The sequence below is a fragment of the Ornithorhynchus anatinus genome, chromosome 2, assembly GCF_004115215.2.
Source record: "Ornithorhynchus anatinus isolate Pmale09 chromosome 2, mOrnAna1.pri.v4, whole genome shotgun sequence".
In the NCBI taxonomy this organism is placed as follows: Eukaryota; Metazoa; Chordata; class Mammalia; order Monotremata; family Ornithorhynchidae; genus Ornithorhynchus; species Ornithorhynchus anatinus.
In genome coordinates, this window is record NC_041729.1 from 25,603,662 (window position 1) to 25,619,577 (window position 15,916).

At 49.7% G+C, this 15,916-nt stretch overlaps 1 protein-coding gene across 1 annotated transcript; it reads left to right on the plus strand.

The window, feature by feature from the left end:
• Positions 1-7,062: 7,062 nt before the first annotated feature.
• LOC100084740 (RING finger protein 112-like) lies at positions 7,063-14,102 on the plus strand. The gene is made up of 12 exons (XM_039911276.1): positions 7,063-7,147; positions 7,440-7,480; positions 7,967-8,048; positions 8,220-9,002; positions 9,644-9,781; positions 10,024-10,128; positions 11,612-11,662; positions 11,870-12,044; positions 12,172-12,701; positions 13,080-13,133; positions 13,399-13,473; positions 13,602-14,102. The coding sequence occupies exons 4-12, from the start codon at positions 8,808-8,810 to the stop codon at positions 14,034-14,036; spliced, it is 1,758 nt and encodes a 585-aa protein (XP_039767210.1). The 5' UTR covers positions 7,063-7,147; positions 7,440-7,480; positions 7,967-8,048; positions 8,220-8,807; the 3' UTR covers positions 14,037-14,102.
• The last annotated feature ends 1,814 nt before the right edge of the window (positions 14,103-15,916 follow it).

Below are 15,916 nucleotides of genomic sequence, written 5' to 3' on the forward strand. Positions count from 1 at the left end.
CCCACATGCATGGAAACCTCGACACCGCCACACCATCTTTAAATATTTTAATGTTTTCATTTTATTATGGGACAACGTGCTGCGATAATAAAATGTCCCGATTCTATTCCTCTGTCGCCTTTAAATAACAATACATAGCCATGATCTGAACGGGTGTGGATAATGAACCACATCTATAACCGCGTCCTGAAACTGTAAGGATATTGAAGTCAGACTTTTTCTTGAAGAGCTGAGAATTTAATGACACAGGAGCCTCAATTTTGCACTTGGAATTATTGATCAGGTGAGCTTTTCATGTGCCAGTTTTTTTCTTAAAGAAAATATCAGAACTCTTTCTTTTTTTAATTTTTCCCTATTGTTTTTCATTTATTCTCTTCTTATTACAATAATTCATTTCCTTATGTTGCTATTTTCAATGGGTTTAAGTTCAAACTCAAAACCGTTCTGCAAACTCAGTCTTCCACCAGGTGCACCAGGTGCTGTTACATCACCTCAGAATTTCTCCTCCCTATCCATCCCCCCCCCCCATGCTTTAACAGAGTGGACAGAACCACAAAGAACCCTTGTTCAGGTCTGACAAAATGGCCAGGATTTCCAGTGGTTAGCTTCTCGACCATGGGTACCATCCCAAGAGTGACTTTAAGGGGAGATGCAACGAGGGTGTTGATGAATCGGAGAGGGCTTTCCGGAGGAGGTGGAATTTGAAGAAAGCTCGAGAAACAGCTGAAGTTGGACAGCTTAGGTTGAGGAAGAGGTTTGAGGATGATGATGGAGTTAATGACGGAGACCCAACACTCACTATATGCCAGAAACCGAACTAAAAGTTGGGGTAGATACAAGCTAATTAGGTTGGGCTCAAACTCTGTCCCACATGGGGCGCACAGGTTTCACCCTCCTTTTACAGATGAGGCATCTGAGGCACAGAGAAGTGAAGCAACTTGCTCTGTCACGCCTGAGGTTGTTTTCTTCTTATAGGAGAAGGAAACAGGGTGGTCCACATCCCCTTCGCAGTCCACCCTGCTACTCCCTGTCTGGACTCTCTCTCACACTTTCTCTTTCACTCTGTCTCTGTTCCTCAAACAGTCTCTTTCCCCTCATCAGGGCACTGGGAGTGGCCCCGGTGAAGCCGCTGACCGGCTCCAGCCCTTCTGCCCCTTGCTTCGTTCTGCCCCTCTTTGTCTTTCTCCTTCCCAAAGCCCTGGTGGGAATGGAGAAGGCAACATGTATAGAGAACCAACTTTAACCTTAACTGGTGGAGAAACCCCAATCCCCCATCCCTCTAGGTAGAGATTTACCAAAACAGTCAATAGACTCCCCCAATTAGACTGTAAGCCCGTCAAACGGCAGGGACTGTCTCTATCTGTTGCCGACTTGTTCATCCCAAGCGCTTAGTACAGTGCTCTGCACATAGTAAGCGCTCAATAAATACTATTGAATGAATGAATGAATGAATCTCTGACTGAGCCCTTGTCTGCTGAAACACACTCTCCGAGGGCGCTGATGGGAGGGTGGGTGGATGCAGGGGGTGCCTGGGGCCTGTTCAAGGCTGGCTGGGAGGAGGGGGAGCTGCCCTCCTTAGGCCCAGAAATATCTACACCCCTCCATACTATTCATTCATTCATTCAATCTTATTTATTGAGCGCTTATTGTGTGCAGAGCACTGTACTAAGCACTTGGAAAGTAGAATTCAGCAACAAAGAGCGGCAATCCCTGCCCACATCAGGCTTACAGTCCAGAAGAGGGGAGACAAACATCAAAGCAAGTAATCAGGCATCACTAGCATCAATATAAATAAATAGAATTACAGATATCTACATATATACAAAGGTGCTGTGGGGCAGGGAGGGGGCGAAGAGCACAGGGAGTGAGTCGAGGTGACATGGAAGGGAGGGGGAGCTAAGGAAAAGGGAGGCTTAGTCTGGGGAGTGGGAATACAAGGAAGTCTGGGAATACTACGAGTGGTAAATCCAGAATGGGGTCCAAAAAGCAAAGGAGGGAGGGAAAGAGGGAAGAAGGGAGGGAGGGACAGACGGAGAGGGAAGAGAAGGAAAGAGGGAGAAAATGGAGAAAGGAAGGGAAGGAGATGGAAGGAAGGGGAAAAGGTCCTAGAGGAGAATGGAGACTAGAATTGGGCAGGGAAGAAGGGACAGGTGACCCTGGAAGCAGCAGAAGGTTGATGGGGTGTGGGTCTGGAACCCTGGGAAATGATTCCTTTCCCTCCGTCCAGAGCTCCAGGTCCAGCCTTGAGAGAGCAGGGACCCACAGGAGACTTCATGGCAGGGTGGGTTTCTCCCCGGGGATCTAATCCCTCCCCTTGGCCTCCCCCTCATCCACGTTCCCCCGCCAGGGACCTCCCAATTGGGAGGAGGCTGCTTGGGGCCTAGATTGGTTTGGGGCTCACTCCAGAACCCCCTACCTACGTTTATTTCCCCTTTCTGCCCTCTCCACTGCATAGACTCTGGTCATCCATCCCACGGAGACGGGTTTGAGGATCAGCAGCTCACAAGAGAGAGACCAGAGTCCGAAAGGCTGAGCTATGCAAAATTTATTCTTGGCCAATATTTATTGAACTTTCATTTTGGAGCCATACACTTATTTCAGTTATTCATACACTGCCCTCTCAGGAGGGAATACACTTATGCATTAATCCCATGTGGCGAATCACCTACCCCCCGACTACGAATGCTTCCCACTCGGGAGAAATCCAAGTATTACTCACGCATGGCAAAGCACCTACCTCCCACCCAGAAATGCTTCCCTTTCAGGAGGAATCCACTTATGCGTGACACACACGTGACTGGGCACCCTAGCCAGCCCCACGAGCGTTCAGCGGGACACTCACCTGGCCCGCAGTCCCCTCCTTGATGCAGACAGAGTGGGCATCCCACACTCTGGGCGCAGGTGACACACAGCCGGCTGCTGCAAGTCTCAATCCACTGCTGCTTGTCCAATCTTCACCCCTCTCCCCCCTCCACCTCCCCTCTCCATACCTTATTTGAGGACATGGGGCCGAGCAACATCTTCTGTTTTCCTGTCCTGGGATGGCCATCGAGCAGTTTCAGTTGTGGGGGCTGCATCCTGCCAGCGCTTCTGAGTTGTGGTTTGCTAGCTCGGGAAGTCACGAGATAGTATTTGATCTTGAGGTGGTGAATGCCCTGGTTCACCTTGGAGCAACTCTGCACTTGGCTGTGTACCCCTTCAACACTTTGATATTCACCCCAGCCCTACGATACTTATATAAATGTTCTTATACTGACTATTTCTCCTATCTTTAATCTATTTTAAGGTCCAACCCCCACTGAAGACTGTAAACTCTCTGTGGGCAGGTGTCATATCTCCGGACTTCGTTGACTTGTGCTTTCCCAAGTGTTTAGTACGGTGCTCTGCACTCAGTAAGCGGGTAATATATACCATTGATTGATTGATCGACTGATGGAGATAGCAGCACCTGTCTCGCTGGCTGTCCTGTGGCCCCTGGAGTCAACTGGAGTTTGAAAAGACCCAGTGAAGACTTGAGATTGAGAGGACAAACGGGTTTCTTGGTTGTTGTTTTAAGAGCTGGGCATTCTCAGCTGAAATCAATCAGTCAATCAATCAATGGTATTATTCAGTGCGTACTGTGTGCAGAGCACTGTACTAATCCCTTGGGAGAATACAATACGGAGGAGTTAGTTGGTAGATATATTCCCTACCACTTCCAGCTTCCAGTTTAGAAGAGGAGTTTTGGGGGTCTTCATCCTTCGTGTTGCTTATCCGGATTCCAGAATGGAATTAATCCCAAATTTACACGCAGTACGTAGAATGGATTGATTGATGATGAGCGTGTAGTAGGTCAGCGTGGGAGTAGTTTGGATGGAGCGGAAAGGGTGGATTCTAGGAATGTTGGGAAGGTAGAGGCGAGGGGACTTGGTAACAGACTGACTATTGTAGGTTGAATGAGCGAGATGAATCAAGGGTAATGCTGAAATTTAGGATTTGGGAGACAGACAGGATGGTGGTAGTGTCTACAGTGAAGGGATATTTAGGGAAAGGAAAGGGTTTGCATGGAAAGACAAGGAGTTCTGCTTTCATTTTCCCCAAAGCCTGTGAAATCAGTGTCTCTGTCTACGGCCTGGCCAATATTTTTCTCTGTTTTAAGGCTCCACCCATCCCCACACCCAGTGAGGACCACTGTCAGAAGACCCCACCCCTGGTTGTTGGAGGTGGGAAGAACACAGACATGAGGTGAGGAAATAGGAGGTAAAGGGAGGGAGGCTGTTAGAAAACCCCACCTGCCTTTCTGAGGCAGGAAGAAAAGCAAGTTTATTTGCATGGGAGGTTTTTTTGTGTTTTGTGGTTGTTTTTTTGGTTGAGCCAGGGCAGGGGTGGTTTATGTTAAGCGCTTGCTATGTGCCAGGCAGTCTTCTACTCAATGGGGTATATAGAAGCTAAACAGGTTGGACACAGTCCACGTCCAACATGGGGTTCACAGTCTTAATCCTTCGAAGTGACTTGCCCAAGGTCACACAACAAAGAAGTGGCTAAAACACAATTACAACTCACAGTGAGCTTACAGTCTAGAGAGCGAGACAGATGTTAATACAAATAAATAAATTACAAATATGTACATAAGAGCTGTGGAACTGGGAGAGGGGATGAATAGAAGGAGCAAGTCAGGACGACGCAGAAGGGAGTGGGAGAAGAGTAAAGGAAGGTATAAGGAGGGAAGGCCTTTAGGCAGATGACTCCCAAATGTCCCTCTCTGACCATGACCTCTCCCCTTCTAGATTAGCTTGCATTTGCTCATTCCTTCATTCGTTCAATCGCATTTATTGAACGCCTATTGTGTGCAGAGCAGTGTACTAAGCACTTGGGAAAGGACAACACAATAATAAACAGTCACATTCCTTGCCCACCACGAGCTCTTGTCTCTAGGAAAACTCTCACTGGCATGTCTCACCCATAACTCCAATTTAACATGTCCAACATTTGTCATTTTCCCACCCAAATTCTCTCCTTCTCCCAGTTTTCCCAGCACTGTAGACACTACCACCACCCACTCCCTGTCACGCAAGCCCACAACCACGCCATTCTCCTTGAATCATTCTTTTTGTCAACCTGCCCGTTGAGTGAGCCGTCAAATCCTGTCACTTATATCTTCACTTCTCCAGAATACGGCCTCTCCACTCCATCCAAACATGCTGCTCTGAGCACTCTCCCATCCATTCTCAACTGCTGGATCAGCTCCTCCTTGACTTCTCTGCCTCGAGTCTTTCCTCTCCCCTGTCCATATTTCACTCTGATGCCCTTATCATTTTTCCAAAACACTGTTCCCCGCACATCTCCCCACACCTCGAAAACCTCCCACAGTTATCCAACCCTCTCAGTCTCAAGCAGAAATGGGCAGGGACTACAACTGTTTATTGTTATATTGTTCTCACCCAAGCACTTACTAAACTGCCCTGAACACAGTAAACACTCAATAAATATGACAGACTGATTCCCATCTGCTTTAAGGCACTCAACCAGCTCTCCCCCCGGATCATACCGCACTGATTTCCCACAACAACCCAGCCCACGCACTTTGTTCCTCTAATTCCCACTACTCACTACGCTTGCTCGCGTCTCTCTTGCCGCCTCCCCCTTGCTCACATCTTCCATCATGTCTGGACCTCCCTGTCTCCCTCTTTCTGCACATCGAGCAAACCACTGCTCTGCACATCTTCAAAGCCCTGTGAAAATCACGCCTCCTCAAAGAAGCCTTCCCTTCCTAAGCTGTCATCTTTCCACCCTATTCTCTCCCTCCTGAATCACCTATATACCTGAGTCCCTTTCCCACTAAGTACTTTGGTATTCAGTTCTCACAACACTGCAGTACAACCTTTTTTACTCGACTGCTTCCCGTACCTAAAACTTATTTTAGGGTCGGTCTCCCCCGCTAGACTGTAAGCCTCTTGAGGATGGGGATTGAGTCCACCGACTCTATTGTCCTCTCCCAAGCTCTTAGTTCCAGGCTCTGCACAGAGTAAGCACACAGTAACTCCTACCAATAGATTGATATGGGGGACGAGTGTGTTCCTGCCCAGGGGAAGAGCGTTAGCAGGGGGATGGAGGGGGGATAATCAAGAGTGAGGTACAGTTAGAAAGATGATAATAGTAACAACCAAAATGATGACGATAATGATCATTGTAATGATATTAATGTTAATAATGGTATTTGTTAAGCACTTCCTATGTGCCAAGCACTATTCTAAATGCTGGGGTAGATACAAAGTAATCAGGTCCTTGCTGGGGCTCAGATTCTGAGTAGGAGGAAGAATGGGTATTGAATCCCCATTTTACAGAAGAGGGAACTGAGGCACAGAGAAGTCAACTGACTTGTCCGAGGTCAGGCAACAGGGAAGCAGCATGGTGTAGTGTATAGAACACAGGCCTGGGAGTAAGAAGGTCATGACTCTAATCCCTTCTCTGTCACTTGTCTGCTGTGTGACCTTGGGCAAGTCACTTCACTTCTCTTTGCCTCCATTATCTCATCTGTAAAATGCAGATTAAGACTGTGAGCACTAAGTGGGACAGGGATTAGGGTGTCCAACTCAATTTGCTTGCTCCCACCTCAGTGCTTAGTACAGTGCCTGGCACTTAGTAAGCGCTTAATGAATACCACAATGATGATGATGATTGGTAAGTGGCAGAGCCAGGATCAGAACTTATGTCCTCTGACTCCCTGGCCTGGGCTCTTTCCACTAGGCCGCACTGCTTCCCAGGAGACATAAAAAGTGCGCACTGGAGAGTGGAAGGGAAACAGGTGGAAAAAGCTGGTGGAATGCCTTGAAATCAAGAGTCAGGAGTTCCTGCTTCATGTGGAGGGAGATGGGCAGCGGTGGGAGGTTTTGGGAAAGAGGAAGATGTGTGCATTTCTGGAAGTTGAGCTGAGCAGCAGAGTGGAGGGAGGTCTGGAGCCTGTGGTCAGCTGGGTGCTGTATTTTCTCTTTCACTTATGCTTCTCGTCTCTTCTGGCCCACCAGTTACATAATCCAACAACCTGACTTTTATTTTCTATTCCTGCTGGGTCAGTCAAGCCAGAGAAACTCAGAGAAGCCCTCTGCTCCCCGACTTTCAAGTTTTCCAGACCACACCTATGCCGAAGGGAGCGAAATTGATGGACGAGGTATTCCGTCCCCGAGCCTGCCTTTCCCACTCTCTCAGAGGAGGCCATCTCCTTCCTCCCCATCTCTTATCATCTCCAATCCGAGCTTGTGATCCTGGAGACCCTTCCTTCCTCCTCTCCCCTTCCTTCGCTCACTCCTGCCACCTGCTCCAGACCCTTCCCCAAGATGGTTCAGGCCTGAGAGAGTGCCTGGGTCTGGCGTGGCAGGGGGCCCCAAGAGGTAACAGGGACTTGGAAAGGGGGCAAGGGAGAAGATCAGTTGTAACTGTCATCTCCCTATTTTGTTTCTCAGATGGATTTAGAAGCAGGATCCAATTGGAAACACCAATAACAGTAAGTAAATAATGCAGCTGCCGCACAGTTCCCCTACTTCCTCTGCCTATCTTCTCCCCGCCGCAGCCATGCTAGTGTATTGGGGAGCAATATGCAATTCAGTCTTGAAGGAGGTCACTGACTGCTGCCCTGGTGACCATACGCTCCAGGCAAAAGATTGGCCCATAAGGAAATTGAAGCCCAAACGGGAAACTAAAATGAAATCCTTTCTGCTAGGAGCCCTGCTCCGTTTCTATGGTCTCGCTGTAGACCTAGCCTTCACAATCTCCTTCCTGCCCCTGGAGCCACCGCTTCCATCACATCCCAAAGACCGCTACTCTCCCCATCTTCAAATACCTTGCCAAGTCACATGTCCTCCTGAAGCCTTCCCGGACTAATCTCGCGTCTCCCTTCCCTCTTTCTGCCTTACTGTGTTTATATACGTATCTTTAAACTTTACTACTTCCCTTTCCTGGAAATTAAATTAATGTCTTTTTCCCCTACTAGACTGCAAGCTTCTTGGAGGCAAGAATCAGGTCTACTAAGTCTCTCTCTCTCTCAAGCCCTAAGAAGAGTGTTCTGCACTAGAGTAAGTGCTCTAAAAGGCCAATTGATTGACTGATTGATTGACTAATACCCTAACCCGGATACCCTTCCCTTACCATAGTTATATCCTTTCTCCCTTCGACTCTCACCACAATATCTTCCACTCCCCGAGCCCCGGGAGTCTTACCTGCAACCCCCTCTCCTGCCCCTACAGAGTCCAATCTTCTCCTGGGGCTTTGGAGAGATTCCCTCCCAGATCATCACCAGGAACAATATGGAGGAGTGCGAGATTTGCTGCATCTGCCTACAACTCCTCGGAAGCTGCGTCTCTGTTCTCTGTGAAAGCAACCTCTGTTGCACCTGCTTCACTGCTTGCTATGCCCTGGGGAGCCTGGTCACCGAACAGTTGGGAAAGTGCTGCTGCCCCAAGGGCCGGAGGCCGTGCCAGCAGGACCAATCTATGCCGGACAGTCAACTCCAAAGTCCGACCGGGGAGGTGATGTCCCACCAGCTGGAGCCGCTGATGCTTTCCCAGGAGGAAAAGGTCAGGGGCACTGGAGAGTTCCCCTGATGGGCAGAGGCACTGGGCCTCTGACTCCAATTCCCAGGGTCTCATGCCAGGACAGGGAGGTCAAAGGGGTGAATGGGAAATTCTGGGTGGGGTCTCTAAAGGGAAGACTTCTGGGTCTGCTCCAAGGGAATAGGGAGAGAGTGGGGATCCAGGGCTGAGAAGGGTTGATTAGGGAAACCAGGCCATTGGGGGAAATGGCCCTTGCTCTTCCCATCTCAGGATGACTCTGAGATGGAGCCCAGGGCACTGCAGCTGGTGAAGTGCTGCCCCTCAGAGAGCCCCATCCTGGACATTCCCTCTCTGAATTACTGCTTGAGGAACTCCAAGGTTGGGGACACCCCTGTCTGCCTTATCACCATCCTGGGGGAGCAGCGCACAGGGAAGTCCTTCCTTCTCAACCAGATGCTCCTGGCACTCAAGGCGATGGTGAGAACTGGGAGCAGTGGGAGAGTAGAGGCAACAGAATGGGAGATGAGGGACTGAAAAAGTACATCTGAGAGGGGAAAATTAGTGTGGGGACAAGATGTCTAGGGAAATTAGTGTGCGGTTCAGGTAGTGTGGGGAGAATTCATTATGGGGCAGGCAGTGTGGTGAGAAGGATTCATTGTTTAGAGGAAATTAGTCTTAGGGACAGGATGTCTGAGAGAATAAGGGTTGGATAGGTTGTCTGGGGAGAATTAGTGAGGTGGAAATGTTGTCTAGGAAGACTTAGTGGGGGTCACATTGTCTGGGGTAATTAGTGTGGGGGGCTGGATGCATGGGGAAATAAGTCTGTGTGGCTGGTAGTCTTGGGAGAACTAGTAAAGGGGGCAGGATGTATGGAAGCATAAGTCTGTGGGGGGCAGGTTGTCGTGGGAGAACCAGTGTTGGGACGGGGGGTAGGTTGACTTGGTAGAATCATTGCAAGGGGCAGGTAGTTTGGCAGGAATAAGTTTGGGAGATGGGTTTTCTGGGGAGAATCAGTGTGGGGGGTAGGATTTCTGGGAAGGAGAGAAGTTCCGGGGCTGCAGGTGTGTGGTGTTTAGGATTTGGGGTTGGAGTGTGGTGGCTGGGGCTCTTCTCTGCAGGAATCTGGCCAGGACAGCTGGAGGCCACAAGGAGGGGAAGACCTACAGGGCTTCGAGTGGGGTGGGGGAAGTGACGCCATCACAAGGGGTGTGTGGATATGGAGTCACCCATTCCTGCTGGAGAAGAAAGGGGAGAAGGTGAGAACATGAATGGAAGGGTATGGAGGAGGAAGAGGGAGGGTGAGAAAAGGTGGGCAGTGGGGAAAGAGGGAGCGGGAGAGAAGTGGGGAAGATGGAAGAGAGGGAGGCAGAGGAAAAAGAGCAAGGAAAGAAGAGAGAGAAGGCTTGGAGAGAGTAAGAAGGGAGAAAGAGAGAGGGGGATATGATCAGGGAGATGAGAGAGAACAGTCCAGACCTTGTCCCTCACGGTGACCCTCCAGGTGGCTGTGTTCCTGCTGGACACCGAGGGATTCATGGCCCCGGACCAAAGCAAGGAGAACACTGTCAAGCTGTTGGCTCTCACCACGCTACTTAGCTCTCACCAGGTGGGACCCTAGAGACAGACAATCGGTTGGTCCTTTTCCCGGCCCCTCCCTGCCACCCGCCTCCCTCCCTTCTGGGCTCCAGAAAAAGAATGAAACCAGGCTGGAGGTATGAAGGCAGGGGTGGACAATGAGCCTTCAAATCATGGGAAGGTCAGCCTGATAGGAAAGACCATTCAGCGGGCTTGCAGGGGGAGTTTGGAGGTTGTGGAATCACCTTCCCTGAAGTGGGGAAAGGGACGGTTAAAAGAAAGGGCCCCCTCCCCGGACCTGACTGTGCTACTGAATTAGGTAAATCCTTCCTGGCGGCAGGGGACTGGCACAACTAGACAGGGTCATCTGTGGTGGGCTCCATCAATCAATCCATCAATCAGTCATATTTATTGAGAGTTTACTTTGGTCAGAGCATTGTACTAAGTGCTTGGGGGAGTGTAATACAGCAGAGTTGGTAGACAGTTTCCCTGCCCAACAATAAGCTTATAGTCTGGAGGGAGAGACAGGACGTTAATCTAAAGAAATAAATTACCGTTATGAACATAAGTGCCTTGGGGCTGAGGGAGGGTTGAATAAAGGGTGCAAATCCAAGCGCAAGGATGATGATATACAAAGAAGTGGGAGGCTCCGGACCTGGAATCTCTGAAGAGTTCTGCTTTCCTCAACATTTCCCGTCGTCAAAACCTCCCTAAAATCCCACCTCCTCAGAAAGTCTTCTCTGGATGAATTCCAGGCTCCTCGAGTTGGATCTACCACTGGCCCCCGTTAACACAATTGAATTTCTTTACCCTTCCTCGGCACCTATGTACTTAAGTGCCGAGCATCATCTGTACGATCAATTATTTGTTCTCAATTATTCTGCTATGTCAACCTGGGATAATGAAGGACTCCCTATCCGGTCTTTGTCCTTCCTGCTGGTCTCTCTGTTGGTAAGTATCTTTCTCTCTCATTAGACTGTGAGCTCCTCATGGATGGAGAACCTGTTATTTGGTTCTGCTGTATTTTCCCAAGCGCTTAGAATCGGCAGTCGGGACATGCTCCATAAATATTCTGCTGCTATTAGTTTTACTACTACAAGTAATGATGATGGTAGTTCAAAGCACTTAGCATGTATCAAGGACTGTTCTAAGCGCTGGGGTAGATAGACACTAACCAGACTGGACACAATACTGCTACTTTTTTAGTCCAATCTAGTCTCGGTGCTTCATTCTTCTAGCATCATTGTTCTAAGAATTCTCCTTCCAGACATTATTAAGAATACACCGGTCATTCTAAAATTGATAAAACTGGGAATTTTTTTTCCCCTTTAGGAGTTTTCTTTACGGTAGGACTGAGGTCTCACTGCTATTCTCACTGAATCCCAGTACCTGCCTCCCACAGGTTTTTGGCTTCTATTGGCCTCATCAACAGCTCAGATCCCGGGGGGCCTAACTTTTAGCCCTTCCCCTTCCTTCCAAATCTGGCCCATTCTAACCCTCTTTCTGTCTCGCAGATCCTCAGTGTCTCCAAAAGGCTGAAAGAGCCAGATCTGGAGTATCTCGAGGCGAGCAGAGAATTCTGGGATAAGCTACCTGGGCCTAAGGGAGCCATAGGCCTTGAGTCCATTGGACAGCAAAACTCCTAAGTTTGAAGAGAATAGTATGGGGTTCAGAGCGGAACCAGGAGCTGGAAGACTGGGGGGCTGGTAGCCAGTTTGTGGCCCCTGGGACCTGAAAGGCGGACAGGTGTAAAATGTATCTCTACTTCCCAGATGTTTCTCCATGTTGCTGAGACAATTGGAAAGCACTGTGAGATGGAAGCAGTTCAGGTGAGATGCTCCCCACCTCCTCTGGCTGCCATCTTCCACGACCCTTCCCCACCATCACCAATTAGGTGCTCTGCCCCCTCACAGTTCCCTCTTCTCCCCCTAGCACTTAGATCTCTTAGTTCGTGACTGCTCGTTCCCATCCGAGTTTGGATGGGAGCCGGTGAACGCACACATGAATGATTTCGTCCAGGTGAGTTGTTGCCAAGAAATTAGGCACTAGGATAAGGATGGGATGTAATAGCCAGAGGGAAAAGGGGAGGTCACCCTAGTGGCGAGGAGGATGCATCGTATACACTGTCCATCCATTCCATCTCTCCAGAAAGAGTTTTACAGACACCCCAAAGTCCAGGAGACACTACGAGGAAGCCAGACCCGTTATTATCTCCTGCCCTTCCCGGGGAAGAAGATGATGACCAAAGTTGGGGGAAACACTGCTGGTAACACCCTCCCAGGGCCCAGATGCCATGACATCCTGACCCAAACCCTAATCCACCCCCCGACCCCACCATTCTCCAATCCCACCCCGTTTCCCCGACCAGATCCCATTTTCCCCTCAGAAACCAGCACACCCCGCCTCAGGAGAACCCCGCTCTCTCAGCCAGGACCCGGTCTGGCTATCCAGGTGTTCACATGTCTCTCTCCCCCAGACATGGATGCTGAATTCTGCAGTTATCTGGAGACCTACGTCACGGATGTGCTGGCCTCAGCTATCCATCACACGAAAAGAAGCCAGAAAGGCCTGCTCACTGGAAGCCAGTTAGCTACTGTGATTGAGGTGCAAAATTGCCCCAACCAGAATCCCATTCTCCCAGCCCCGCTACTTGCGGCATCCCTCCACCAGTATGGCTCACCCCTCTGGGAAGTCAGGTGAAAAGTCCCCTCGATGCTGTTGTTCCCTCTCGCCTCCAGACCTTGATCATCATGGTCATCGTCATCATCTTCATCATCAATGAATTTTGTTGAGCGCTTCCTCTGTGCAAAGCACTGTGCTAAGCACTTGGGAGAGTACATTAGAGTTGGTAGGCACATTCCCTGGCCACAGTGAGCTTGCAGTCACTGTGATTGCAGAGGGGGAGACACCTTAGCTCAGGCTACCACCCTTCCTGGCCCAGCCCCACCGACTCCTGATCTTCTCATTTCATGTTCTTTGCAGGAACTCTACAACTTAATGAAGCATGAGAAGTCTGGGTTCTCCTCCCCTGATGAGGTAGGTGAGGAGAAGAAGCTTGGGAGGCACGGTCCAGGAAAGTAGAGGGGAGAGAGGGAAGGGTGAGGGAGGGAGAGAGAGAGGGAATGAGCCAGAGAAGGGGGCAAGATGCTTCCTCTGTGCTGAAGGGAGAAGGCCTGGGTTTGGGAGCGGAAGAGGAGCCGGAGGGTTTGGGGCTGGATGTCTGAGGGAGAAGAAGGAAGATGGAGGAGAAAGATGGTGGTCAGGGCCTTCATCTCACCATTTGTTCCCTCTTCTCAAACAGATGGCCACTTATCTCCACAAGTGGAAGCTGCAAAAGGACAAGAATGAGAAATTTAAGGAAGTTTTGGAGGAGGAGGTAGAGGACTTGCAGCTTGGGACAGGGGGCTGGGTGGTAGGACATCTGGGTTCTGGGAAGGGTTCAGGTCTGAGTGGTGAAAAGTTCCCAGACAATAACTCCCCCCCACCCTTTTGTACCCACCTCAGAATGAGATCACCAAGCCACTATTCTCCGCCTTCCATGTCAGTCAAAACAACACGCAGGGACTTCTAGCCGAAGAAAAGGATTGTTTCTCGGACTCCTGCTCTGAGGCCTACAGAGGACAGGACCAAAGCCGGGCCACGGAGACCTTGAAGGAGGCCTTCCGGGCCGAGGAGGCATTCTCGTCAGACTATTGCAAACATTTCTGTGGGCTCACGGCTGCCGGGGACAAAGTTGCGGGGACTGGGGTGTTGACTCCAGTAGGAGGGGAGGTGGGACCTGACACAGCAACAGCTGTTATGGCAGCAGAGGCAACTGAGCTGCTGGCTGCAGAGACTGGGGTGAGGATTGTGGTGGGGGTTGAGGAGGGCCACAGCAATGGGAAGGCGGTGCAGAAGAGTGAAGAGGATACGGCACCTCTTCTCCAAGGTGAGAAATGAGCTCTGGAAATCAGCCACCAGAGAACGCTGGGAGCCTGGAGGTAGGTGAGAAGCTTGACCTCAAATAAGGAGGTAGGGTCCGGGGGCGGGGGGGAGGGAGGGAACAAGCCAGGGACAGGGGGCAAGGGGGAACCCTCCGGAGGGAGCCAACGCCCACTTGCAAAGAAACGTCAACATGTGGCCAACCACTGTTTGCATTTCAGATGAAATTTATGCTGGCTAAATCCTAGATACTATTTGCATCAAGCTGAATTGCCTTTTTTGGGAGGAGGCTTTCTTTTCTCCGTATTACACCCCCCCCCCCCATGGTAATAATTGCTGCCATTCCCAATGAGGTATAGTTTAGAGAACAGAGAGACCACGGCTCTCTCCAAGACAGACACCTTTGATCTCCCTCCCTCTCCGGAGGGCTCTGTACACGACCGTTGGTCCCGGTACTGAACAGTCCAGAAAATGAGCTGTCCATGTACTGAGGGTGGTTTCAATACAGCTTTTCATTTGCATAAGCCTGCCCTTGGTGATGCAATCAGTTCCCCTTCTCCCTTCTGCCCCAGAGATGCTCCCACGGGCGGGAACCCTCATTAGCTGAGAAGCAGCATGACGTAGTGGATAAAGGCCGGGCCTGGCAGTCAGAAGGTGATGGGTTCTAATCCCAACTCTGCCACTTGTCTGCTGGGTGACATAATCAGAAGCTCATGGGTTCTAATCCCCACTTGTCAGCTGGGTGACCTTGGCCAAGTCACTTCACTTCTCTGGGTCTCAGTTACCTCATCTATAAAGTGGGGATTGAGTCTGTGACCCCTACGGGGGACAGGGATTATGTTCAACCCAATCTGCTTGTAGCTACCCCGTTGATTAGTTCAGTGCCTTTCACATAATAAGCTTTTAACAAATACCCCATTATTATTAATATCATTATTATTACCACCCTTAGTCCTTCTTTCAGTGGTCGGTGGATCTCCACCTCGTGCCCCGATCTGCCATTTTAGAGCATGTGACCTGATGGGGGTGAAGGGTAGGGGGAATCCTAGAATACCGAGGCTTTGGGGACCCATGAGGAGCCAGGGTCAAAGCCAAGCTGTGATAGGGAAGGGGTTGGAGATGTCCTGCAGGTGTGTGAGTAGGTGTGGCGGGGCTCTGTGTTAGAAGCAGCTGGGGATGCCTCAAAGTAACAAAGGCTCTATGCATGAGGCTCTGTGTTAGAGACCATACAAGGCTTACTTCTTGGCCTCTGAGCACAAACCTGAGGAGGGCAAGGGGAACGATAATAACAAGCAATCTATCGATCCATTGTATTTATTGAGCCCTTACTGTGTGCAGAGCACTGTATAAAAGCGCTTTGGAGAGTATAATGTAACAGTAAGAACAGACACTTTCCCTGCCCACAGTGAGCTTGCAGTCATCAACAACAACGACACCAGTTAAGATGATAATGATGATGATAAAGGTGATAGTACCTATTAAGCACTTATGAGATGCTAAGTACCGCCACAGAAAAGCAAATAATAATATATAATAATATTATAATAATAATGCGATAGATCAGATGTTGTCCCTGTCCCAAACGGGGGTCACAGGCTAAGTAGGAGGGAGGAAACCGAGGGCCAGAGAAGTTAAGCGACTTACCCAAAGACCCACAGCAGAAACATGAGGAACCGGGATTAGAACCAGTTCCCCTGATGGTCAGACCAGTGCAATTTCCAACAGGTCACGCCACTTCCAGTTAGGGTATGGATGAGCTGTTACAGGGGGGGACGGTTCTCTTTGTGTGGTAGATTTTAGATATATTTTCAATAGAAGAATACCTGTCGCACCCTCGTTGAAAATTTTAGTTTCAACTTTATTATGGTATAATGTGCTGCAATATTAAAATGTCATGA